Here is a 26093-nt window from a genome sequence, read left to right on the forward strand (position 1 = left end):
CATTTCAGGCCTTCTGCTGTCTCATTTTGGGGGTTCTGCACTTCAGGCAGTTTTCAAAGTTACCTTCAGAGCCACTATTATATTAATGTAACTATGGATCCAGGCTCTGAGCACACAAATGCAGTGATTTGAGAGTGTTTTGTAATGGAAGGAGGACATTCATGCCATTCCTGCAGCACCAGGAATTGCCCAGCCCTTGAGGAGACACTTGAGGCATTCTCCAGCAGAGAGGGGTGTAGATGTTGACAAATCAAAGGCCAGCCCTGGCTTCTTTGTTCCCTGGGCGTCTAGAAAATGTGTCTGCATTCACTTGGGGTGAGAGAACAAATGAAAACCCCATTCTTGACTTATTTTTGTATCAGATGTCCGGGAAACCGAACACAGTGAGGAGGATGCAATCTCATTTTAGAAGGTGGGAGCCAGGAATGCTCTTCCTTCCCTGAAGCCCTCCTGACCCAGAGTTGGAGGGGAAAGGGGGCTTGTGTAGGGAGGCCCTGCAGCCCCAATAATTTCACCCTCCTGCCTTGTCCCTTTCCACCCTACCATTATTATGGTAGAGATGGGCATCACCAGGAAAAGAGAGGAAAAAAAAAACACTTCTAAAATCTATTTTGCCAGCTGTTGATTTTGTATCTTTTCTTTTTTTGGGGGATTAAGGTAGGGATCGGAAGTGCTTGAGATGGAATTTTATGTTTGGACTTAGATGTTTATTATTTTTATTTATATTATAGTCTTATAATCTGTGAGTTCTATAGTATTTATATATATATATAGATACAAAATGGTTCTCTATCTCTACAAGGTCTTTTAAGGAAAAAATATCTAATTAAGTAATGACACAAATTATTTTTACTTTTAATCTAATAACTATTTACTTACGTCTTGCAATGCAAACTTCTTTGTCTAATTACAAAATACTAAAACTTATGAAGAAGGTGAAGAAGAAGCATTAGCTACTGCTCTAAAACTTCTATCTCTCTAAAAAACCATCTTCTACAGTTTTATATATATTATAAAACTATATTGTACAACTATATTCTATAAACTGTATATTCTAAAACTTTAAACTCCAAGTTTTCTACTATGTGATATTACACACTTTTATTCAAACTACACACTCATAATCTTAATGCTATTATTCAATTTTGGAAGTTTTCTCTACAGCTTCAGGTTAAATGTAGTGTTCTCTTGACAGCCTGTGTCTTTCAACACAAAAAAATTCTAAAATTCTCAATATCTGGAATTCTAACAGCCTGCATTTTGGGTGGTAGCTGATGAGCTCAGTTGTGAAAGCCTTCTGACCACCTCTGATACACTGTGGATTATCTCTTCTTTACCCACAGGTGACTTTTGCTCCTTCCCAGCTAATTAGATAGGAAAACACAGATTTGCTGTGGGAGATATACTCAAGGCCAGCACAAAACCTGGCTTGCAAGGAAATGAACCATTTTTTCCCCTTTAATCCCTCTCCATGAGCAGCAGTGGTGGGGACGAGCACTGGGAGGCAAAGTTTGCTGGGAGAGCTTTTGTTGGCTGCAGGATCCAAGGCATTTGGGGGTGGTTGCCCTGCAGCCTCGTGGTTTCCTGTTGCTCTCTGAGGCTGGGGGTGCTGTCTCTGGAGAAGAACAGGTGGCTGAGCATCTGGTGTGGGGCTGGACCAGAGTTTTCTGCTGCAACAGGAATTTCTGATCTCCAATTTCAGAGATGCTGTGGTGCCTCTGGATAAAGTTCAGCCACTCACCACAGGCTGTTCCATCCCTCTGGTGTTGCTGGATTAACAGTGTGGGGTGTGTTTCTGTGTTCTAGGGACAGCCCAGCCCCATCCTGCGTGGAAGCCACCAGGGAATCACAGCACAGACCTCGGGCTGTCCTGCCAGGCTGCTGCAGAGAAACTCCCACCAGGAGGGTGAAAGGAGCAGGCAAGCAGCAGGAGGATGGCAGAAATGGTAATTAAGGCTGCCCATGGGCTCATGTGTCAAGCCACAAGGAATTCAGATAATCAGGACTCAGCCACAGCAGCTGCTGGCCACTGTGTGAAATAGGTGTGTCTTTGAGACAGGTCTCATAAGCTCTTAAAGATATATTTCACACCTAAGATAGCTCAGCTACCTTAGAAGGCATTCAATTAGCAGAATAGCTTTTGTGGGAGTGTTAGAAACAAAAAGGTTTTAATAAAAGGCAAAATAAACTCTTTACAGAGAAAAACCAATCCAAGTGCAAGAGGCCCTCCCGCCCCTGGTAAAACACCTCACAAAAACCATTAATTTAGTTGTTCTCTTCTTTTTCTAGTAAATTGCTCAAGCAGGACTTTTTGTCTCCTGCCCAGTTAGCTATCCTTCAATTTGAGGTGAAGCCCAATGAAATACCTTTTCACCTAATTGAAGAGAGAAACTTCTGGGCTTATTTCCTTTTTAAGGGGATAGTTTTGTCACTCCATCAACAAAGAGCACAATTCTATAACTGTGAGCCACAGCTACTGGCAGGGAGCCCAGGGGCTGAGGGGGAACAGGGCTGTGGCTTTGTGGCCTGGGCGGGGGAGATGAAGCTCCCCAACTAAACTGGATTTTCCATGGCCCCTCCCAATGGCAGCAGGCAAGTCTCTGTCTTTAGAAATGAGATGTTTCTTCTTTGAGTCACTGGCTTGGTCCTGTCAGATGGCAAAATGTTCTCAGTCTGAAGTTAAATGCAGAAGGAATGTCCAGCATCATGTCTTTGATAATTTCTGCTGCAGCAGAAGGTAAGGAAAGGGTCAGACTTGCTCTAATTGCAGAATGCACCACGACAGAGGTGTAGGGAGACAGGGCATACTAAGCAGCCTAACAGCAGCTTCCATCATCAGTCTAAGTGAGACACAAGCCTCCATCCATGACCCTGTGGAGTTTCAAGGTTGAGACACAAGCCTCCATCCATGACCCTGTGGAGTTTCAAGGTCCCTTTATTCACTAATGGTTGAATCAAGATAAATTCATTCTGTGAACAAGCCAGAAAAGGAACTTACAGGTACCAAAAAACATGTGGTTTTTCTCCACGTGGTTCTTTTTTTTAGCACACACATGGTGGATGGATTGCAGAGAGGATCAGAGCAGAGAGGTCACACCAAACCTGCATGTAACCCTTTTCTGGGTTTATTTGTTTCTGCTGCTGTTCACTAGGAGTTGCTGAAAATAAACTTTAAGCCCAGACTCCTCCTTTTGTCTGTATATGCACCAGCAATACAGAGAGAACAGCCCAGCAAATTGCCTTCCTGCAGAGCACTGATACCATCAGGGCTTGTGTGCTTAAAATCTGCTACTGAACTCAACCCTTTTCTCATTCCATTTTTTATCTGCTCTGCCTCTGTAGTTGTTCCTGATAATTCCATTCTGCATTATTATTTATTGCTCATTATTTGATGCAGCTTCTCCAACTCCCCCAGGATTTAGAGCCTGCTCTCAGCACCAGACTCTTGTCTCACTTCCAGCCTGATGAATCCTCCTCTTTTTAAGCTGCTTTACTGTGGGAGTTGCTCAGTACCCCAAGCACATTTGCTGCCCTTTGCTGTTTAATTTTTGTTGGATCTTTTTTCTCAGTTTTAATACACTTGAATGCCAGAGCAGAGTCCCACCATCACCATAAAAGCATTCTCCAATTATTGCTGGATTGATTTACCTGCAGGTTCTTCACTGCTAGGGTGAAAAAGCTGTTCTTGACAAAATAATTAAATTAGGAGCATCAAATTTCCTAGTGGAGCTGATGATTTTGAGATGGGGAAGAAGATGCACTGGAGAGGATGCCCAGATGATGTATGGGGTCTAACATACCACTCCAAAAGAGGAATTTTGTCATGGAATCACAGAATTGCTAAGGTTGGAAAAGACTGTTGTGATTATCAGCTCCAGCCATGAACCCACACCACCATGTTCACCATGAGTCTGTGTCCTCAAGTGCCACCTCCACAGGAGTTTTGAATACTTCCAGGGATGGTGACTGCACCACTTTACTGGAAATTCCATTCAAGTGCTTTACAACCCTTGTTGTCATTATACTGCCGAGATTTCATATTGTTGTGTTCTTAGTACAAGAGCTTCATACCTCCTTGATGTTCTTCATAGGCAGCTCCTCCAAGCACTGACTCCTTCTTGCAGTAGCCACCTGACTCCAGTTGCCCTCAATTAACCAATCCACTCTTTTATAACACTCTTCTTATTGGCTACAGATGTGGCCTGTTAAAGTCAGGCCTGCTTCTAATCCTTAATGATTAACCCACCTGCAACTCTTTAGGGGGTAAGATTACTTTCTATACTACCTTTATTTGCTTATATTCTATCCCTCTACAAACCCTTGCATGAATTTTTTTCATAATCTGTAATCTACTTTTTTCCCTAATGTATAATCTCCTCTGGGACAACTTGAGTCCATTTCTTCTTGTCACACCACTTACTCCCTGGGAGAAGGGACTGACACTCACCTCACTACAACATCCTTGCATCTGCTCATCTCCTTCCACCCCTACAACCTCCTTACCCACCTAGATCCATGTGGTTGCAATGATAACAGGATGCTCCAAGCAGCCTGGCCACCCTCCCTTCACAGCCAAATGCCATTTTTTCCCCTTCTGCAGCTATTTTTCTCCCAGCTGTCTATGTGACTGTAGTCACCAATTGTTGTGGTGTCTTGAGGGTCCCCAGGATGAGGTGAGAGATGAGAATTGACTTCAAGTTCTCAGAAGGCTGATGTATTATATTACATTACATTACATTACATTGCATTGCATTATACTAAAACTATACTAAAGAAAGAGAAAAGAGACAGACATAAGGCTGGAAAAGAATGAATAATAAAATCTCCTGACAGACTCAGAGAGCCTGACCCAGCTGGCTGTGATTGGCCATTACTTAAAAACAATTCACATGCTGGGTAAACAATTCTCCAAATCACATTCCAACATAGCAAAACATGGAGAAGCAGAGGCTTCTCAGGAAAAGAAATCCTGGCAAAGAGATTTTTCAGAAAATATGACAGTGACATGTGGCCTCTGTTTCCACCCCACAGGAGCTGGGTAAGAAGTGCCCCCTGGTGAATGGCAGGGGTGCCAATGGTCAGGACAGCACCTGGATCCTCCCCAACTTGCCCAGTAAGTGCACATGGACAGCCACAACTCCTGCCAGCAAGTCTCCACACTCCTGTGTTCCCTTGTAAGTAATTCCTCCATGCTGCTTTCTTCAGGGTGCACCTCAGCACCTTTTCCTGGAGGTTGTTGTTACACCAGGATGGTCATGGCCAGAAGCCAGCTATTGTGTTAATGATGGTTTATATTCCAAATGGCAAAAGCAGATTAGTAACTCCTCTCCAAGAAGATTTTTTCACTCCCTTTTATTTTTGCAGAAGGATGTGGCTTGAAATGCCTTGCTCTGCAAACACCTAGGCTCGAGTCTCAGGGTTTGTGTTTTCCAGAGCACCTCCTTGTTTGGGGGCATCTTATTTTAGATGGCCGAGAGGCTTTCACAAAAATGGATTACCAGGGCCTGGGCTTTTATATCAGCAGTAAATGGCCCCAGTGCAGAGAAAAGTTCTTGCTCTGAGCTGTTGCTGCCCTCAGAGCAGCAGGTTCCCTCCCAGGGTGACGTGAGGGCCCAGACTAGTCCTGACAAGAGGTGCTTTAATGACCCTGCAAACCAGACACAGACAAGCTACTAAAGATAAGGCTCTCCCATAAATGTCAGAGGAACTACAGACACATCCTGCAGTGCAGAGATGTGAAGCAGGGATCCAGCTCCAGCCAGTGGAGTAAAACTCCTGGAATGCAGCTGCAGGGATTGGAGGCCATGGGAGGTGCAGCACTGCTCTGCATGGTTATGCCTGACCATGTGCCAGGCAGGACAAGGTCAGGGCACAGCCACCAGCATGTGGGTAGCCCAGAGCAGCCTCTGGGTCTGGCCCATGCAGGAGGGAGGAATGGATGGAATGCAGAGCCCTGGAGCTGATCAAGCAAGCTGTGCATGGCTCAGTGCCACCCCTGCAGCTGGTGCCCGAGGGGAGAATCAGTTTCAGTCAAAATGAATTTTATTTTTCCCACTCAATTATCATTCTGAGCAGGATAAAATTATGTTTTTGCAAACAATTTAGCATCAGGGTGCCATGGTGGTGCCAGTGGTTGGGCCCATCCCACCCCCAGATGGGAGATGGGGAGACATTTCCCAAACACTGCTCTGGGAATGGAGTCTGGCTGAGGGAGCCCACACAGCCCTGCTGGGGCAGGAGCTGGAACATAACTCCCTGTGTGGCAGGGAAAAAAAGACACTGGGACACATCACAGCTCTGCAGCAGGGTGTGGAGGGAGAGGTGGTTTGCTTTCCCTGCTCTGGGTAAGCCACAGATGGAGCAAAAATCTCTGGACTTCCTGAGATTCCTAGGTGAAATCTGATTGAGTTTTGGGGGTAGAAGCAGAGGGAGGAGACAGGTTGTTATTTTAATTAAGAATATTAAATATTTAAATTCTTTAGAGATACAGAGGTAGACTAGTTCTGCCACCCCTCGAGCTGGTTCTGACCCAGCCTAACCTCAGCAGGAATCCTTTGCTTTGCCAGGACTGGTTTTCCCCCGGACATCTCAAGGAATAGCAAGCCATGACTAAAAGCTGGAATCTTAGGGGAAAACCATCCTTGTCTGCTGTCCTGAGCTGACATCAGCACCTGCAGGATGCAATCCAGATGTGCAATGCAGGAACTCAGGTCACCCTCAAGAGAGCCAGGCTCAGTTAAACTGCCTGAAGGAGCCAAAGCTCAGCCCCACTGAAATAAATCCTGGGCATTTCAAAAGTGGCTTTTGGAACAGCTGTGGGGGAAGCTCATTTATTGTGGTGTTGCCTCACATTTGGCAGCACCCAGTGGAGCCTGAGATGTCTCTGCAAACCCTTCCCACAGAGGGAAGGGTAACAACACATCCCATCATTTCTGGGCTAGGGATGCAGGGAGCCTGGAGCCTCCTGGTAGGAAAGACCTTCACTAAACCCCTGCACTCCTGCAGGGCAGGAGGTGTTTGTATCACACCTGCAGAATCCAAGGTTTTGTCTCACTGTGCTGTGTTGGAAATTGGGTGGGGGGAGGAGGAATGTTCTGGAAGGTTTTCATTCTGAGTTGTGTGTATGTTCCTTTTTGCATATAGCTGTAGGTTAATAAAGTGTTTTTCTTTATTTCTAAGCTTGAGCCTGCTTTGCTCTCTTCCTGGTCACATCTCACAGCAGCCACTGGGGAGAATATATTTTCATGGGGGCACTGGCATTGCACCAGCATCAAACCATCACAGCTTATGATGTGGCCCAAACAAACACAGCCCTTGTCAATCTGTGACAGAGCTCAGGGCTGTGAGTTACCTGGCAAGGTGTCTTGGCCAAACTGTTTTTTTTTCACGTTGCTCTTGCTGTGGTTTTTGAGTCCTGCTGGGGCAAATCTGGGCAGCTGAATCTCACTGATCACAGAGCTGCATTCAACTGTTTGCAAAACACCCCCAGAACACTCTGAGGTTTGGGCTTCTCTGATGGAGCCATCCTTGCAAGTTTGGCAGTCCTGGGCAGCAGCACTTGGCCCAGAGGCAGCTGGAAATGTGGGGAGCAGAGATGGGGCTGGGCAGGATGGGGAGAAGAGGAGGAGCCTCGTGCTCTATCTCCTGGTTTTATCACCCACAGCATAAAGTCCTAAGGCTTGCCAGCATCTTCTCACTCATTACAGATCTGGCCTAGAGTTTTGCAGAGCAAGGCATTTCAGAACACCCCTGAAAATGAATTAGTTTACTTTTTATGTAAAAACCCTAATAACTCATGAGGGAGAACTGTAATTAACTCCTGGTGCCACTAATTGTTGATGGGGACTTCTTCTCTTGGAGCTGGGCTGTGTTTTGGTGGCCTTGATAAAGCTGCTGAAACCTCACTCAGATTTTCTCTTGGTTCATGTTGCACAACAATAGTTTTGATTTTACTTTTTTCTTTGTTTTTCCCTGCATTATTTCAGGACAGAAGAAAAGAAGATCTTGCCCAATATACTCAAGAAAATTGGCTGCACCCCAATAGTCCAAATCAACAAGATTGGGAAGTCCTATGGGCTCAAGTGTGAGCTCTGTGAGTGTCCCCTTGCCAGCAGGTTTTTGCATGCCTTGAGGTGAGGGTGAGGGGTGCTGGAAGGGGGCTTCAGAAGAGGCTCTGTGAGAGGAACAGAGATGGGTAGGGGCAGAGGTGGCTCATGTTGGGCTCTCCTGCTTGTTACACAGTAATTTCTTGGGCCAAACAGGAGGTTTCAAGCAGCAATGAGCACATGGGCAATGGTAGTGGGGCATCTCTCCTGCCAGATAACAGCAGCATAAGCTCAGAGCAGGGCTGGCCCAAATTTGGGGATGGATCTCGGTCCTCTCCCTAAGGAGATGTTTGCTGGTGCTGTCTCATGTAAGGTTTGGCTTTAGGCTGGTCCCCTACAGTCACAAGGGTGATAAACTCAGATGTGTGCATGTGGACTTTTCAGTCTCCTTTCCTGTAACTCCTAACCCTGATAATTAATTTGGTCCAAATTGGGCAGAAAGGCAAATTCTGAGAGGCAGAGAGTGCCAGGAGTGTCACACAGCTGAGTAAGGAGAGACTTGCTGAGCACTCATGGCACAACAGAGCCCTGCAGTGCTGTGTGTCAGCTGGGAACCACAGAGTTATTCATGAAATAACCATGATTAAATTAAATAATTATGAATAACTATAAGGGCAGCCAGACCCCACTGAGCATACAAACACAGGGAAAATACCGTGGGCTTTCCAACCTGATCCCTTCTCAGCATCTGGGATCCTTGGGCCACCAGCCCTGCAACCTCCACACTGGAAAACCAAGGATGTTTTTCCCCTAAGATTCCAGCTCTTAGTCATGGCTTGCTATTGCACACTGCACTGCCTCACCCTGCCCACAGTGAGAGCTGAGGGGACACCAGGACACCATGGGGGTGGGAGGACAGATGTGCAGTACCTGGTGCACCTCTGGAGCAGCCTGTGCCTTGGAGTGTGTCTGGCTGGTGCTTTAGGTGCTGGGAAAAGCAGGCAGATCCCATTTTCTGGGATGGTGTCTCCCTCCCCTGGCACAGGAGGGGAAGCAGAGCAGAACAGGCAGAGCAGCTCTGTGTCAGCACAGAGCCCCTTCCCAGCAAACACAGGAATAAAAGGAAGCAGCCACAGCTGGATGGGATGGCCTGGTGTTTTCTGTGCCCCCAGGCACCCTCGTGCAGCTGGAGCTGTGGCATTTTGCATTATGAAATGTAATGATGAGCACAAGATTTCCTTTCCTGTTCAGGCTGCTCAGGTGCAGGGCTGATTTCTCAGCCTTAGGTCGCTGTGTCTGCCAAGGTGAAGGGAAAAACACCCCTGGAAATCCCCATTTCTCCCTGCTGTCCATAAAACAGAGCTCAGTAGTACCAGTTCAGCTGCAGATGTGCATCAAAGGCTTGGTAAGAAGAATGCTGTGGTGTGGAGGCCCTAATGAGGACTGGGATGTGCCTTGCATTGCAATCTGAATGTGCCTTGGAAAGTTTCTTAGTTTGTTGCTAGCTCAGTGAAAACAAAACTATAATTTAGCCTGACACTTGAAAATGTTCTTTCTATTGTTTGGGATTTTTTATGGCACCTCAGTCAGGACTACAGATCACTGCAAAAGGGCAACGTTTTAGATATCTGTTAAAAACCTCAATGCACCAGGATAGACAGTGAGGCCTTGCTGCTATCCCTTGTCCACAGAAGAGTCTTCAAGGAGTGCTGTGCCTTTGTGGGACCTTCCACCTTGCAGTGACCATGCCCAGCTGATTTTGAACCCATCCTGGGCTATCCAGGTTGACTTCAAACCCATCCAGGGTGAAGGAAACATGGGGAAAGAAGGACTCTGTGCTGATGGATAATCCCAGACAAGCAGATAGTGGGTGCATTCCCCTGAGCAAAGGACAGTCCTGCAGAGGGGGAAGAGGTGTCCTAACACTGCAATGAGGCCTGGGGGAGCTGGTGCCTGATGGAGTCTCCTCTTTTTTTCCCTTTCCAGTGGCAAAATGTGAGTACTTCAATGCTGGGGGCAGCGTGAAGGACCGCATCAGCCTCAGGATGGTGGAGGATGCAGAGAGAGCTGGGATCATCAAACCAGGAGACACCCTGATTGAACCCACTTCAGGAAACACAGGTGGGAAGGGCAGGGATGCTCCCTCTGTCTGGGAACTGGGCAGGGGGGAATTTCTCAGGAGCAGGGATTTGCATTTGGGGTTACAAGGTGGGTTCTGGCTCCATCCTTCCCTCAGCTCCCCTCCTGGTGGCATGGGCTTCCTGGGATGCTGAGATGCCTCCTTGCTGAAATTCCTGGGGGTCCTGTGAGGGTCCCACACCTGCACAGGTGTGCCTGGAAGGTCTCCTTGTACCAAGGCAGACAGCGTCAGGAGCTGGGGCAACCCTAGGTGTTTTCAGGCTGGGAAGCTTTTGAATTCTCAGAGGTTCCCAGAGACCATTCCATGATGGGTTGGAAGAGAATTCCTGTGATTTTTTGCCCTTGTTGGTGTCACTTGTCACCCCACCACACTGTGTCACCCCAGACATGGAGCCAGGGGGGTCTGTGCTCCCCCAGAGCTGTGTCCCACATGGACCACACTGGCTCCCTGCCTGCCTGGGGCAGCTGGAATGGCAGCAGGCTCCCTGCAGCCCTGGCAGGGACAGGCTGCTCCTTCCTGCTGCCTCACCTTCCTGCTCTAGCTGGGAGCAGCTGGCTCCATCCATCACCCCAGTGAGTTTACAAACCCGTAGGAAGGTGGCTGAGCCTCGGTGGGGGGAGAAAAGCTCTCCCTATTCTCTCAGTGAGAATGAGGAGCTCCTGGGAGCAGGAGTGATGCTGCAGCTCCTCTTCCCTGTCAACACATCCTCCCACCCTCCCTGGTGCTCCCAGCACATCCCAGGGGGCTCGTGGGGGATGCCCTCACCTGTGGCTGGGATGTGACCCCTCCATGGTTCCATCCAGGGGAGAGGAGCATGGGCAGGGCTGCTCTTGCCAAATTTCCAAATTCTGGTGGTGCCAACCAATTCCCTGTGCTCCCCACCCTGCAGGGATTGGGCTGGCACTGGTGGCTGCACTCAAGGGTTACCGCTGCATCATCGTCCTGCCAGAGAAAATGAGCATGGAGAAGGTCAGAGCTCTCTATGGTTTTACCCCACAGCCAGAGAACATCCTTCCTTCCTCTCCCTCCTTCCCTTCCCTTCCCTTCCCTTCCCTTCCCTTCCCTTCCCTTCCCTTCCCTTCCCTTCCCTTCCCTTCCCTTCCCTTCCCTTCCCTTCCCTTCCCTTCCCTTCCCTTCCCTTCCCTTCCCTTCCCTTCCCTTCCCTTCCCTTCCCTTCCCTTCCCTTCCCTTCCCTTCCCTTCCCTTCCCTTCCCTTCCTCCCTCCCTCAGCTTCTCCCTCCCTGGAGCCCTTTAAAAGCCAACCACCCACTGCCACAGCTGCTATTCAGAACTTTGCCTTTTCAGGGAAAAAAAAGCAGCCTATGGTGGCCTGGTGGCTGTCTGGTGTCAGAAGTGCAGCTAGGATGGTGAGATAGCCAAACCCAGTGTGTGGGTGCAGGGACAGAGCAGGCTCTGCTGCACGTGAAGCACAGCAGGAGAAGCAGGCAGGGCTCCCCTGCCAGCCCTGCTCACTGCCCCCCTGACATCTGACAGGTCACTTGGCCTCTCTGTGTGTTTATGGTTTTCTTTCACCTGGAGACACTCAGAGTTGCCTGAGCTGTTTCTCAGGGTGGTGCCTCAAGTCACTTGCACGAGAGCTGATGGTCAGGTGAACACAGACTCCTGGAGATGGCAGAAATCCCTCACTGGTGAGCCAAGAGCCTCACAGACAGCTCAGCTGAACTCCTGCCAGTGCAGCCAGACATGCACCCTGACCTGGCTCAGGACTGAGCCCTTCTCCAAAGTGTCACCCTCAATTCAACCCAAATCTCACTCAAGCTCAGATGCCACTTCCAGCTGCCGTGGGCTTCATCTCCAGGTGTCCCAACACTCCCTGTCCCACTGGCAGCCCCATCTCCCAGGGGCTGATTGCTCCTTCCCTGATTTTGGTGAGACAAGAGAAGGGGCCTATGGCAAGAACAGCTTCTTTATCTCCCCTTTGCATGCTGGGACTCCAGTACCAGCCCACAGGAGACCCTGTTCCCTGTCCAGCTCCCTCTGCCCTTTTCCTCTGGCCCCAAGGAGCAGCACACTGTCACCTCCCTCCACCCTGTCCCCATCCTGCCCTCCAAGTAGGACAGGGCAGGATGCCAGGCTCAAATCCACCTGCCAGCTTTGGGCAGGAGGCCCTGGGCTGCTGGAGCTTGTCAGAGACAGCAGAGCCCAGAATTGGACATTGTATCTCCACATGATAAATGCCTCCCACATGCAAAGCTGCTCTGGCATCTGGCACTGCCCTGGGCCTGCAGGCTCAGGTTACCCTCCCTGAGTGGGATCAGCTGTGTGCAGCTCCTCTTCTCATCCCAAAGGTCGATATCCTGAAGGCCCTGGGTGCTGAAATTGTCAGGACACCGTGCACTCGCTTTGATGCCCCCGAGTCCAACGTCCGCGTGGCCTGGAAGCTGAAAAGTCAAATCCCAAACTCTCACATCCTGGACCAGGTAAAGGCCATCCCTCCACTGGCTGCCTTCCCCAAGAGGGTTTATAGGGTGCTCTCCAAGTGTGCCTGTGTTTGGGGGCTCCATTTGGACTGGCAGATTTCATCAGTGTTTTATGGCATTTGAAATTTAATCACCCCTCTGCAAAGCACAGGGGGACAGAAACAAAATAAGGGGCACTTCCAAACCTGCAACACTTCTGCCAAAGTCTGGGTGTGGGTGAGGCTGGATTTTATTGCACAATTCAGACTCCTCAAATTGCTTCAGATTTAACTTTGACCTGAAAAAACCCCACTTTTTAAGCCTGGCTAGCGGCCTCGAAAATAAACCTCGTGCTGTAAAGGGCAAACCCTGGTGACTCATGCCAGAGGTTCCTGCAGGGGACTTGGTCCACTTGGGACCAAGGAGGGCACTTGGTTTGACCCCTGAGCAAGGAGCCCCTGAAGTGCAGGAAAATCAGGCAAGCTCCTTCCTTCTGAGAAAAAAGCAGCTCAAAGACTGGATGAGCTTTTCAGCTCATTTTTTGGTCCGTGGGTGTGAACATGGGGTGCACAAATATCAGTGCTGCAAAATCCCTCTGTTCATGAGAGCTGATTGATGATCAGGACAGCTTCTCCAGCCTCTGAACCATCCCCACACCTAATGGGCACCAAGTGCTGGACAGTGAGTGTTTGTGGGCACACTTAACCTCCCAAGTGGGTTTGGAAATCTGTCCCAAAGCGCCAAACAGGAGGAACACCTGTGACCTGTCCTGGTGGGGTGGGTTTCCCCTGGGCAAGGAGAGCAGGGGCTGCATGCTTTGGGTACAGCTGTGTCAGGAGCTGTTGCTGGTTTGGTGTTTGACCTGCTCTTCACATGGTAACCCTGCTGTTCTCTGCTGGAATAAACAGTACAGAAACCCCAGCAACCCCCTGGCTCACTACGACACCACGGCCGAGGAGATCCTGGAGCAGTGTGAAGGTACTGTCTGTGCCTTCATTTACATCATTTATTGACCTGATTGTCTAGAAACAGCCCAAAGGCCCTCTGGAGGAGCAGAGGCAGCATTATCTTAATAACACTGACACACAGAGTGTTGTAACCTCTCCTAATCCACTCCAGAGCCACCTCAGCCAGCAGGGCTTACCGGCTCTCCCCTCCCATTGCAAAACCTGGGGAGGGACACCAGAGGCTTAAGGAACTCAGGTTGTACCTAAAGGAGACAGAACATGTCTCTTGACAGTGACCTGCCAGCTGGGAGCACAAGAGGTCCCACGAGGCTTTGGAGGGGAATGTAAATCCACCAGGGCATGGTCTGATCCAGCACTCTCATTTGCAAATCAAAACCTCCCAAACACTGCCATTGGAAGTGAGGGCTGGGGGAGGATAAAGGGCTGTCCCAGTCCATGTTTGTGCAGATAGAAGTGACATTTATTGCCAGTTCTGGAGCACTGTAAAGCATGACCAGGACTTGGGGATTTTAACTGGAGAGCTGTTATCAGAGCTGTAAAGCAGTCAGGTATCAATGGCAACAAGAATCCCAACCTTGCCTCCTCCACAGGGTCAGGGTTTTCTCCAGCTGGCTGCCAGCTGTGGGTTGCAGGTCCCAATGCAGCTGCAGCATCAGGTATGGAAGGCCAGTCTCCAATTCTGCTCCTTCCAGCCCTAAATCTGTGTGATTTCAGCTGTGCCAGTGGGGCAGCATCTGGTGAGGCAGGTGCCAGTGCAGAGCTCAGCCCTCCCTCCTGTGGATGCCCGCACAGGCTGCAGGTTGTGCCTGTCCGTGATATTCGTGTGTGTGGCTTGCTTTGATACACTGTGGTTTGAAGGGGTGGATGTGCTGAGACATTCCCTCCCCTTTAAACCATAGAATCACAGAATATCCTGAGTTGGAGAGGATTATCAAAGTCCGTCTTGTGGTCCCGCACACCTAAAAAGTCACACCATGTGCCTGAGAGCATTGTCCATACACTCCTCGAGCTCTGGCAGGCTGGTGCTGTGACCACTGCCCTGGGGAGCCTGTTCAGTGCCAAACCAACCCTCTGGGGGAAAAACCTTTCCCTAATATCCAACCTAAACCTCCCCTGACACAGCTTCATGCTGTTCCCTCTGCTCAGTAGAACCAAAGAAGCAGAAATCATGGAGATCTGGAGGTCACCTTCAGCTCCCTGCAGTGAGGCAGGATCAGCTGCGCTCAGCTCCTGCAAGCTCATCTGAGCTTTGCACAGGACCAGGCTGTGACACCAGCACAGCCTGACCTCTGCTCACAGGGGTTCTGGGGGACACAGGGCTCTGAATAAAGGGGAGATCCTGCTGGGGGCTGTGCTGAGCCCCTGCAAACCTCTCTGCCCCCTGATCTGCAGGCAAGGTGCACATGGTGGTGATTGGGTCTGGCACGGGAGGAACCATCACTGGTGTGGCCAGGAAGCTGAAGGAGAAGTGCCCAGAGTGCAAGGTAAGGCAGGACTGCCGGGGTTTTCATGGAATCACAGAGTGGTTTGGGTTGGAAGGGACACTGGGGGTTGTCCCATTCCACCCTCCTGTCGCTGTCAGGGACACCTTCCACCAGACCAGGTTGCTCAGAGCTGGCCTTGAACAATTCCAGGGATGGGGCACCCACAACTTCTCTGGGCAACCTGTGCCAGGGCCTCACCACCTTCACAATAAGAGATTTCTTCCTATTATCCAATATAAATGTACCCTCCTTCAGCTCAAAGCCATTCCCCCTTGTCCTGTCCCTGCATGTCATTTCCTGCCTAACCCTACAGCTCACCTGAGGGAGTAGTTGCTGTCTGCACCTGAAGCTGTGTTGAAGGATGTGTGGTGTTATGAGGTTCTCAGGATGCGGTGAGAGATGAGAATTTGACTCTATGCTCTTAGAAGGCTGATATTATATTATATATTATTATATTATATATACTATATTATATACTATTATATTATACACTATTATATACTATTATATACTATACTATTATATTATAAAACTATACTAAAGAAAGAAAAAGGATAGATCAGAAAGCTAAACAAGAATGAATAATAAAAATTCATGACTGACTCCTCAGAGTCTGACACAGCTGGCTGTGATTGGTCATTAATTAAAAACCATTCACATAGAACTAATCAAAGATGCTTTCCTTGTTGGTAAACGATTTCTAGACTACATTCCGAAGCAATCAGATAATTATTGTTTTCATTCTTTTTTGAGGCCTCTCAGCTTCCCAGAACAAAATTCTAAACAAAGAGGATTTTTCAGAAAATATCACAGTGACAGGGAAGCACACCAGCCCAGACACAAAGCTGTAAATATCCAGGGAAAATCACCAGAAATCACCATCAGCCAGCACAGCTAGGTCCAGAAAGGATGTGTGTATGCACAGGTTTCCACAGGTTGGAGCTCACTGCTGGCTTCACCTAGAGCAGATTAAGGAGCTCTGGCACTGTGCTCAGGGAAGTGGCAGGCTCTGCCAAGGGGGTGATGACAAACACCTTGAGAGTGATAACATTTTAAGCCACCAGTCACTTCTGCAACAGCTGAAGGCTACCTAGGATCTATTTAAGAAGACAGTGAAAAACAGCACCCTTTTATCCTGGAAGCTCTCCATGCTGCCAGTGATTAGGAATATTAATGAATATCAGGGGAAGGAAACACTGCTGATCAGTGTGAGAAACAACTGCTCACTTTGAAAATTTAAAATGGTTTATTAAAGCTTAACAAAAATACAACAAAGGACTGCATAAGGAAAAAGCTGCAGTGCTGGGAACTGCTCTCATGGATACCACATGGTTGGGTCTTCTTCAAGATGGATGCTCAGTCTTTTATACCCCTGGGGGTTGCATCAGCCAGCCCTGGCCCCTCCCAAAGTCTGTCAGTCAGCTCTTCTGTGCCATTTATCAGTGCAAACTGCTTTCTTGTCACTGGATTGGAGCTCAGCTGTTGCCATGCTCACCCCCTGAGCACCCCCAAGCTTTTCCATTCCCAGCTGCCCCATGCAAGGGACACCTGTGCAGCTTCTTTGTACCTGTCCTGGACAGCCCAGGCTGTGTGATGGCAACAATACAGGGGGAAAGGGAACTGTGGGGAGAACAGAGGGCATCTAAACCACAATAACATAACTATACATCACTAAAGCTTTTCTTAATATTCACACAACTGTTATCTTTTAATTGTGAGACCAAATCCTCTCATTATCCATCTATAACATAAGGGTGTGGGTAACTTCTCCTTTGAGTTTTGTGCTTGGCTGTTTCTGAATTCCCATTTTGGTTTGACAAAATGCCTTTCCCTCCCAGATTGTTGGTGTGGACCCTGATGGCTCCATCGTTGCCCTGCCCAGCGAGATGAACAAAACCAACACCACAACCATCGAGGTGGAGGGCATTGGGCACGACTTCATCCCCACTGTCCTCGACAGATCCGTGAGTAACCCTGTGATATTGAAGCAGGCCAACCCCCGTGGTGGGGAGAACTGATGAGAAGGACTCCATTGATATCAGAATGCTAATTAATTACTTTATTATACTATATTATTCTATATTATGTTACACTATATTACATTACATCTGAACTGAATCTGCCAAGCACTCAACTGCACAGAATCTCGTGGCTGTCACCCAACAGTCCTGACTCACACACCTGGCCCTGACAGGCCAAGGAAACAAAACACCATCACTCAGGGTAAACAATCTCCATATTGCATTCTACTTTTGCACAAACACAGGCACAGCAAATGAGATAAGAATTGTTTTTCCTTTCTCTGAGGTTCAGAGAATGTGAAACCCAGAAATATTCTTGGGAAGAATTGTGCCTTGCTTTTCTCTGTGAAGAGAAATGTGGTGACACTCTGAGGAGGGGCCTCTGCCTGCTCTCTGCCTTGCCATTCAGCCTGCTCCCAAGGCCAGAGGTGTGGTGGTCCTGATGTATCTTCCCAGTGCAGAACAAGTTGTTATAGGGGGATTGGGATACCCAGTTACTTTCTGAGTAACTCTGATTATAATTCACTGTAGTGGTTTTGGTTTGTTAATTTAAGGTTTCTTCAAATTTAAAATTTCCCAGCCAATGCACCAAAGAGTGTGGTAGGTTTTGGTGCTGGTCAATCACTAGTGCATTCACTTCCTGCTGTGAGATAGGTGAAGCAAGCTCAAAGCTTTAAAAGAGAATAAAGAAAATTTTATTAAAAGTAATTAAAAGAAAAAAAAAAAATTAGTAAGAATCAAAACAAACCCTTCAGAACACTTCTTGTCCCCCCCACAACCTTTTCTTTCTCACTGATAATGTAAAGAAAAAAACCCTAAAATTTCCAGTCAGTTTACTACCTTTAAAATGGTTTTTCTTCAGTTCACTTAGGCAGAGAAGTCCCTTTTGTTAAGGTTATGGAGACTTTTCCACTTTTCCAAGAGATAAAAACCATGTGTTTTTCACAGAGGTGTATTTGGCTTCTCAGTGGTTTAACAAACTTTCAGTTACACAAAAAGCTTTTGCCTCACTTCCCTAAATTCCTCCCAATGTCAAACAATGACACTGACCCCCAAGGAGAAGGCAGATAGAGGTGAAAAGCAGGCATTGAACACAGTGTGAGTGTCCTCAGCCTCACCATCATTCAGAGGTGCCCCTCTGGCTGTGGTCACACAGATGTCTGTGCTGAGGCTGCTCCTCATCACCTGCTCTTTCCTGAGCCTTCTGTGCCTCAGGCAGCACACACAGAGAGCAGAAATCCTGCACCATGCACAGGCTGATGACAAGATCCAAGCAAGACAGCAGAATGTGAACATTGCAGCTCTTGTTATCAGTGTATCAGCTGCCACAGAGCTTTACATCCCTAACACAGGCTGCCTGTGTTGCCCTGGCCTCATTCTAGAAAGGTTCCTCACAGCCTCAGACCTGTGATTATTTCTGCTTTCAGGTGTTGACTACATCCCTGCTGTCAGCACCTGGCTGTAGAGCTGTCACCTTAATAATCCACACTGATTCTTGTAGCTGGATCTCATTTTGGCAAATTTTGAATCATTAATGTACCCTAACCTGGGACATCATAAATACTCCTCCACATCCTAACTCTGGACCTGTCAGGCATCCCTAACTCTCCAAGGAAAGGATGCTGGAAAGGTATGGGTGTCTGCAAGCAAGAACTCCAGCACATGGATGTTCTGACAAATGCTTTCAGCAAATATGGAAGGCAGCTCAGAGCTGCCAGATGTTGTGGGCATCAGCACCATGGTGTGCCTCAGAGGGTCAGGGCAGCCTGAAAAGACATTTCCAAGACTCATCCTCCTTGCTTTCCTTGCAGGTGGTGGATCAGTGGTACAAAAGCAACGACAGAGACTCGTTCCTCATGTCCCGCAGGCTGATCAGAGAGGAGGGCTTGTTGTGTGGTAAGCACAGTGCAGCCACAGCAGTCTGTCCCCTTCACAAACCCTCTGAACCTCATCCTTTTGGGACCAAAACTCCCCAGAGGAGGTGCCCTCTGCATTTTTGTGTCTGCTGGGTCAGCAGGGCTGCAAGGCTGAGCCTGGGGCTGTGCAGAGGTCACTGCAGGCTCCAGAGGTGTTTCCCTCAGTCTGGTCTGGGCTCTGACTCACCAGCCACAGTAATTATAGAAGGAATAATTCTCTCCTTACTGGAGCACTTTTGCAGTGGAACTGGATCTTCAGGCAGTGTAGAGTTACAGAGGCTGCAGGGAGGATTAGTGGGGCTCAGGGCAGGACAGGTGGGCTGTGCCAGCAGCTCTGTGAGGCCGTGCTCAGTGTCACTGCCACACCAGAGGTGCCAGCTTTGGACCAGCAAGGCCTGAAAGCAAAGAAAGTGTGAGATGTTCTTACTGAGTATTGCTCCCCGTGCCAACAAGCTGTAAGTGATCCCTCTGGCTTCCCAAAATGAACAGGTGGCCTCAGACAGACCCTGCCTGTGCCCTGAGAGCCTCCACAGAGCATCAGCCTTGTTTTCAGCCTTCCCTGACGCCAAGCAAACAGACACAGGTTTGCACCCAGGAGCAGACACCACGTAGGCTCGTAGTTACAGCTGATAAAAGCCCTGAGCACTCCTATCCAGGGAGTTTTGGAAAAAGATCAGCCTATATATATGTAATGAAACACTTAAATGTTGATTTAACCTGGCAGGCAGGGAGTCACTGTGTTTCAACAGAAACCACTTGTTTGAACTCAACCATAATTTGTGAACAGCTTCGTGTTCCCTGAGCTGCATTTTTCAAGGCTGTTCCTCGTTTGTTTGAAAAATGTGACCCAGGGATAATTAACCTGCTGTAAAATACGTGCTGCCTTGAATGCAGGCTGTAATTGGCACACAGATAGTGGAATGTGTCTGACTTCCAGTGCTCAGACTGGTGCTGGAGGAATTGCCCCTGTAAAGCAGGGACCTGCTTTCCCTACGTGCAGCAAACCACATGCGTGCACACAGACACGGGCAGCATTCAGGCCTTCCCATCATGTTGGCCTGGTATTCCAAGCATGAATGAAATGTTTATGGGATTTTTTTTTTTTCAGTCTTTATAGTGCATTTAAAGCCAGTCTTTGGCTGCCAAGTATGTCAGCCAGAAGCTCCAGAACTGGTGTGGTTTCTGCTCATGCAAAGGGAGGGTGTGGTGTGGGCAGTGTGTTCTGAATGTCCCTGCATGACACCTCTCAGAAGAGGTCTCCATTTCTTGGTCTGCCCACAAGAAATGGTTCATGAAGTCCATGAGGTGACTTTCACACTGGCTCCAAAGCCAATATGAGCACATCCCACCAGTCCCCACCTCTGCCTGGCCCTAAACCCTACAAGGCTTTGGGGTTGACTGTCCTCCCATCCCAGTGTCCCAAGCAAGGTGCCACCTCTGCACCTTTATCTGTGCTTCCCACTGCAGGACAGTGGCCCTGGGCAGCCCTGACCCTTGTCCCCCTGTCCTTGGTGTCCCTGCAGGTGGCAGCTCGGGCAGTGCCATGTCTGTGGCTGTGAGAGCTGCCAGGGAGCTGCAGGAGGGCCAGCGCTGCGTTGTCATCCTGCCCGACTCCGTCCGCAACTACATGTGAGTGTCCTGCTCCCTGCCCTGCTCCCAGGGCCTCCTGGGACAGCAGCTGGGGCTCAGCAGAACCCCAATAAATCCAATAGCAAGGCACATGGAGTGAGCCCAGAGCTGGGAGTCTCCCTCAGGAAGACCACAGGGAAAAAGCAAAATAAACAGCAGGGAGGAACAGCACATCAGCGTGGCAGCCACCAGGGGATGGGTGTTGGGACACTTGGGGGTTATTTCCTCTTTATTATCTCTTCTCTGACTCACTGCACAGAGCAGGGCTCAGCCAAGCTGCACTTTCTGAGCCTGCATGCCTGAAGTGAGGAAGGCAAATAGCTGGAGTGCTTCAAAGAGTTACTGAGCACCCCATGCTCCTGTTGACCTTAAAAGGGGCTGAGAGCAGCCAGCTGCAAAAATCATGAGAGCCCCGGGGCAGTGCTGTGGTCTGCTGCACAAAACTTCTTCTGGAAGCCTCACAGAGTTGCTCTTTGTTGGTGATTTCTAGGTCCAAATTTGTGAATGATCAGTGGATGATAAAAAACGGGTTCCTAAATGACGCCCAGGAGCACAAGCCTTGGTAAGACAACTTCTGCTGGGATAAACTGTGCTGAGAGAATCAGCTTTCTGAGTCTGGAAATCGTTATCTTCAAAGGAAAATGTTCCTTTTTAGTGTTTAGGACAAACACAGTAAAGTCCAGACCCCTCTGGGGAAGCTGTGATGTCAGCTCCTCTCTTTTGAGTGGTTATCTCTCAGCTCTACAATTAAAGTCTATAAAGGAGCCATTTCCATCCCAAAGTAGCTGCTCCACTCCCACATGGCAGCCCAGGCCACCTAAAACACCCTCTGGAAACCTCTCTCTGCTCCACATCTGATGTTCAAAGGACCATCAGGCTGCTGGGGAGGTGGGTCCCTGTTGTAGCAAGCCCCTTTCAAACAGCTCTGCAGCTCTTTTCAGACATAAAACAGGAAATTTTCACCTTCCAGAGCTGCTGGCCAGAAAAGTTGGTCAACTCTCCTGTCCCTTGGACACCATGAGGAAAGAGTCCCCTCAGGGAGTCACAGGCAAACTGCTGATGCCAGTTGATGTGTGGCTGGGCAAATGCCAGTTGTTTACAAAAGCTAATGGTCTCACCCTAAAGACAGCAGATATTGCTAATGTCACCTTCTCCTTTATCAAAAATTCTTGTAAAATATTTCCTAAAAACTTAACACATTTCCAAGGCCTCTTGTGTCTGGTTAGAGTTGTTCTTGGCCCTTCCAGGCTCCAGCAGTTCCTTTTCTGCAAGGACTCAGGGCTGAGATGTTTGGGAGCTGCTTGTGCTGCCCCACAACCCAGCTCAGCTTGTCCCCCATAAGTCACACGAGCATCTCTGCGAGGCTCTCTCTTGCAGGAGCTGCAAATGCTGCCTTGTGAGGACCAAGGATACAGAACAAAGGAGTCAAACTGGTAGGTCTCCCATTTCTGAGCTTGAAGTGAAGCCCTTCCTTGGATTCAGGACAGCTCAGCACCTTGCTGGTCTCATCCCTGCCTCTGGAGCTGCATGAACACTGGGCACAGGGAAAGCTTGGCTTCAACAAGACCTGGCCGTGGTGGCATTTCTGCTTTGGCTCTAGGAGTGGGGCTGGCTTTTCAGGCAGACAGACTGTCCCTCATCTCCTCTGGCCTTGTCCCTCTGCTGAAGGCCACAGCTGCGCAGCAGCCACAGCTCAGCACTGCCATTTGTCTCCCAACAGGTGGTGGGACATCAAGGTGCAGAAACTGAATCTCTCGGCCCCTCTCATCCTCCTCCCAGAGGTCAGCTGCCAAAAGGCAATTGAGATCCTCCAGGAGAAGGGATATGACCAAGCTCCTGTTGTTGCTGAGTCAGGGTAACTATTTCTGCTCACTGCAGATGGGCATTTGGACAGAAAAATCAGTCATGATGAAGCTCAGGTCCCATTCACTCATGGGTAAATGTGTTGGACTCTTGTGACAGTCACCCTCTTCACAGGGGTTCTTGGATAAGGGAAGAGACGAGGATCTGACTCTCTGTTTCAGAAGGCTGATTTATTATTTTATGATATATATTACATTAAAACTCCACCTAAAGAATAGAAGACAAGGTTTCATCAGAAGGCTAGCTAAGGATAGAATCTGAAAGAATGATAACAAAGCTTCTGTGTCGGACAGAGAGTCTGAGCCTGCTGGGCTGTGATTGGCCATTAATTACAAACAAACCAACATGAGCCAATCACAGATGCACCTGTTGCATTCCAGAGCAGCAGATAATCATTGTTTACATTTTGTTCCTGAGGCCCCTCAGCTTCTCAGGAGGAAAAATCCTGAGGAAAGGATTTTTCATAAAAGATGTCTGTCACAGACTGATAATTTTAAAAAGGTCATCTGCCTCCTTGGGAAGATTCATCAATAAAACTCCTGTAAAAGATCCAGTTAAAGCCCAGTCCAGTGCCCACCAAAGCAGAAGATGCTGGGTCAGTGCACAGGCAAGGGGAGCCCAGGGGAGTGAGAGCTGGGGGAAACCCACACAAATAGCAGCTGGAGAGCCCATGGGTTTTCCTTCTCCCAGCTGCTGAATCCTGGACTGCAGCAGCAGATTTTAACTGCTGGGAAACCAACAGCTTGGTGAGGACAAAGACTTCCTTGTTCTGCCCAAGTGAGGAGAAACCTGGTGCCTCTCCCTGACTGCAGCAACAATTTGGTCACTCACTTCAACCAGAGCAGTTCAGCCCCTGCATAAAATGTGTGTTCCACCTCAGGTCTGACCTTCTGGAAAACTCCCTGTTCCCTTACAGGTTTATTTTGGGAATGGTGACCCTCAGCAACGCCCTGAGCTCCGTGCAGGATGGAAATGTGGAGTTGTCAGACCCTGTCACCAAGGTCACCTACGACCAGTTCTCCAAGGTACCTCTGAGGCTGGGCTGGTGTCAGCCTGGCTGGGGACAGGGACAGAGGGACAGGGGCACCAGCAGCACCCTGGGGTGTGAGAGGAGCTGGGAGAAGAGAAGGCAGAGAGGAGTGGGGAGGGCCATGGTGACATCTTGGGGATGAGAGTAAGGACAAGCACCTGTAAAAGCCCTGTAGAGCTTTTCACACCAAGCACTGACAGGGGATTTCATCCAGCTGGGGAATCAGCACCCTCCAAAATCACAGCTCAGCCACTGCCAGGTGAAGTAAAAGGTTAAATGTTGAATTTTGCCCTGTTTAGGTCGGCCTGGAGGACAGCCTTGGGAAGCTTTCCTGCCTCCTGGAGAACGACCACTTTGCCATCGTTGTGCACGAGCAGATGCAGTGTAGGTACCTGCAGGAACTCCTGGCACAAGTTTGAGAGGGGAGAGGGAAATTCCCAAGCTGATTGAGGCAGGTTTCAGTGCACCTGTGAGCCCCCAGAGGTTTCTGCTCTGCAGAGCCCTGAACTGCCCACTCCTCACCCAGGACTCCTCCTGACACCACAGGGATGAGGGGAGAGGGGCAAAGCAAGCAAGGGGGAAATTAGGGATCTCTGTAGAGTTCTGTAGCCCAGGGACAAGGTTAGAAGGAGCATTTGGCCACATCAGGTAAAGCCTGGGTGGAATTCAGGCACCTAAGGTGAGAAAGCTGAGAAGAATTGGGGTGGGCCATGAGCAAGCCCTGTGGGTCACCAGGGGCACTGGTGTAGCCTGGGGCAGCTGTGTGAGCCTGCCCTGGACCATGGCTGGGTGGAGGGATGCTGGGCCAGTCTAGCAGCACCTTTAAAGCAGATTTTATTGGTTTTATTCTCAATCCACTGCACAACCACCTTCCCCTTGGTGTGCAAGCCAACCCAGCAGAGTCACCTGCAGCAGCATCAGGATTGCTGACACATTCCAGCAGGGATCAGCCCTTGTGCCTCCTCTGAGCCAAAAGAGGTGTGGTGGCAGGTGCTGCTCAGCACACCTGACCTGGCACACCTTTCCAGAGCAATTACACCACAAGGAGCACAGATTTGACCTTGGCTGGGAAAATGAGCAACACAAAAAGCAGTCAGAAGAGCCAGGTTTAGGTCTTGTGAATTAGGGCTGAAGGGTGTAATTGTGCTGATTTGATGGGATTGCACACTGAGCATGCAAAGCATCCCTCAGGTGAGCAGTGAGTGGCTCCATCAAGGGATGCCTGCTCAGCTTGGGGCCTCCAAAACCCAAACATCCCAAACCTTCCCTCTCCAGGACCTGCTCCCCCAGAGCCCCATCAGCTCTGAAGCTTTGCAAGCCCATCCATGTTCCCACAACAGGCTGCAAACAAAAATCTGCCACTCAAAACTGCCTTTGATGCACGTTTCAAATTCAGTCACCAAAACTAATGCCAGGGAGAGTTTCCTTTCTGAGCTGTGTTGTCATAAAATAAGGAATATCTCTTCCGTACCATATTTTGATATAAATTAAATGGTATCATCAAATTAAATGGCACCCATCAAAAAGTATCAGCCAGCTGTCTGCAGCAGCTCTTGTTCTGATTTTCAAGCAACACCCACTTGCTTTATCAGAGCTGCTGTTCTAATGCTGTCACAGTTACTCCCTTATTTATTACTTTCTTCCCACACCTTTGGAGCTTGCATTTTATCTTGTGTTTGGGCTCTGGTGGCTAGTTTTATTTTTATTTAAGCAAACATTTATCAGACAGTTAAAACAATTATTGAAGTGCTGTTTCATTAATGGTGGTGTGGGATGTTATGAGAACAGGGCAGAAAAGTGCCTGACTGCTGCTTTTTGAGAGTCTCATTAGTTTGCTCTGAAAAGTTCTGTGGTGACAGGAGCAGGGCTGGAACAGAGATTGGCTAAAAACAACTGGGAAATTAAGTTTCCTGCTCTGGGAAAGGTGGGTTATTTGCAGCAAAAACCTCTCTGTGTGATCACAGTGACCTGACTGAGGCTCCACCATCATTTCTGTGGAGGTAGAGCTCAGGCAGACACTGTCCCTGTTAGGGTTTTCTTTTAATAAAAAACCCAGCAGCCTCTGCACAGCTGGAAGGTGCTGAGGGGGCTGGTGGGGGTGGTGGTTTTTTAAATTTTTTTTCTGCCACTAAGGTGGAATTTTCTGTGCTTCCAGTGAGTGGGAATGGCAGCTCCTCCAGGAAGCAGATGGTGCTCGGCGTGGTCACAGCCATGGATCTCCTCACCTTTGCCAGCAGCAATGACAAGAAATAGCAGAGCAGCTGGGCTGCCTCCCCTCCTCCAGCAGCTCCAGGTGTCCCCCTGAGCCCAAACCCCCTGGGCAAGGCAGCCTCTGGCCCAGAGCAGCCCAAAGTTTCTCAAAATGCCCAGGAGGAAATTGTGATGTGTTACACTTGTCTGCCAAACGCCACCCAGGGTGTCCCTAAAGAGGAGATAACTGAGGAAATTGTGTTTGACAGCCATGGAGCTTCCCAGGGCTGGGCAGGGAGTGAGGGAAGGTCAGCATGGGAAGGGGATGGCTGCTCCTGCCCAGAGTGTAGCAGGAGGAGCTCTGGTGGGTTTGGCAGCTGCAGGTTC

General features: G+C 49.0%; 1 protein-coding gene across 1 annotated transcript in view; it reads left to right on the forward strand.

Annotated features, from left to right (window-relative positions):
- Positions 1-25881, forward strand: part of LOC131572443 (cystathionine beta-synthase-like) — a 28971-nt gene extending 3090 nt beyond the window's left edge. The window contains 17 exon segments of the mRNA XM_058825622.1: positions 1807-1909; positions 1911-1946; positions 5032-5174; positions 7986-8092; positions 10032-10166; positions 11075-11154; positions 12495-12626; positions 13514-13583; positions 14966-15057; positions 16896-17021; positions 18890-18974; positions 20518-20623; positions 21114-21185; positions 22344-22478; positions 23403-23511; positions 23816-23900; positions 25672-25881. Coding sequence (XP_058681605.1) covers positions 1807-1909; positions 1911-1946; positions 5032-5174; positions 7986-8092; positions 10032-10166; positions 11075-11154; positions 12495-12626; positions 13514-13583; positions 14966-15057; positions 16896-17021; positions 18890-18974; positions 20518-20623; positions 21114-21185; positions 22344-22478; positions 23403-23511; positions 23816-23900; positions 25672-25769 — 1714 coding nt within the window. The 3' untranslated portion in view covers positions 25770-25881.
- The last annotated feature ends 212 nt before the right edge of the window (positions 25882-26093 follow it).

Source organism: Ammospiza caudacuta, chromosome 2, assembly GCF_027887145.1.
Source record: "Ammospiza caudacuta isolate bAmmCau1 chromosome 2, bAmmCau1.pri, whole genome shotgun sequence".
NCBI lineage: Eukaryota > Metazoa > Chordata > Aves > Passeriformes > Passerellidae > Ammospiza > Ammospiza caudacuta.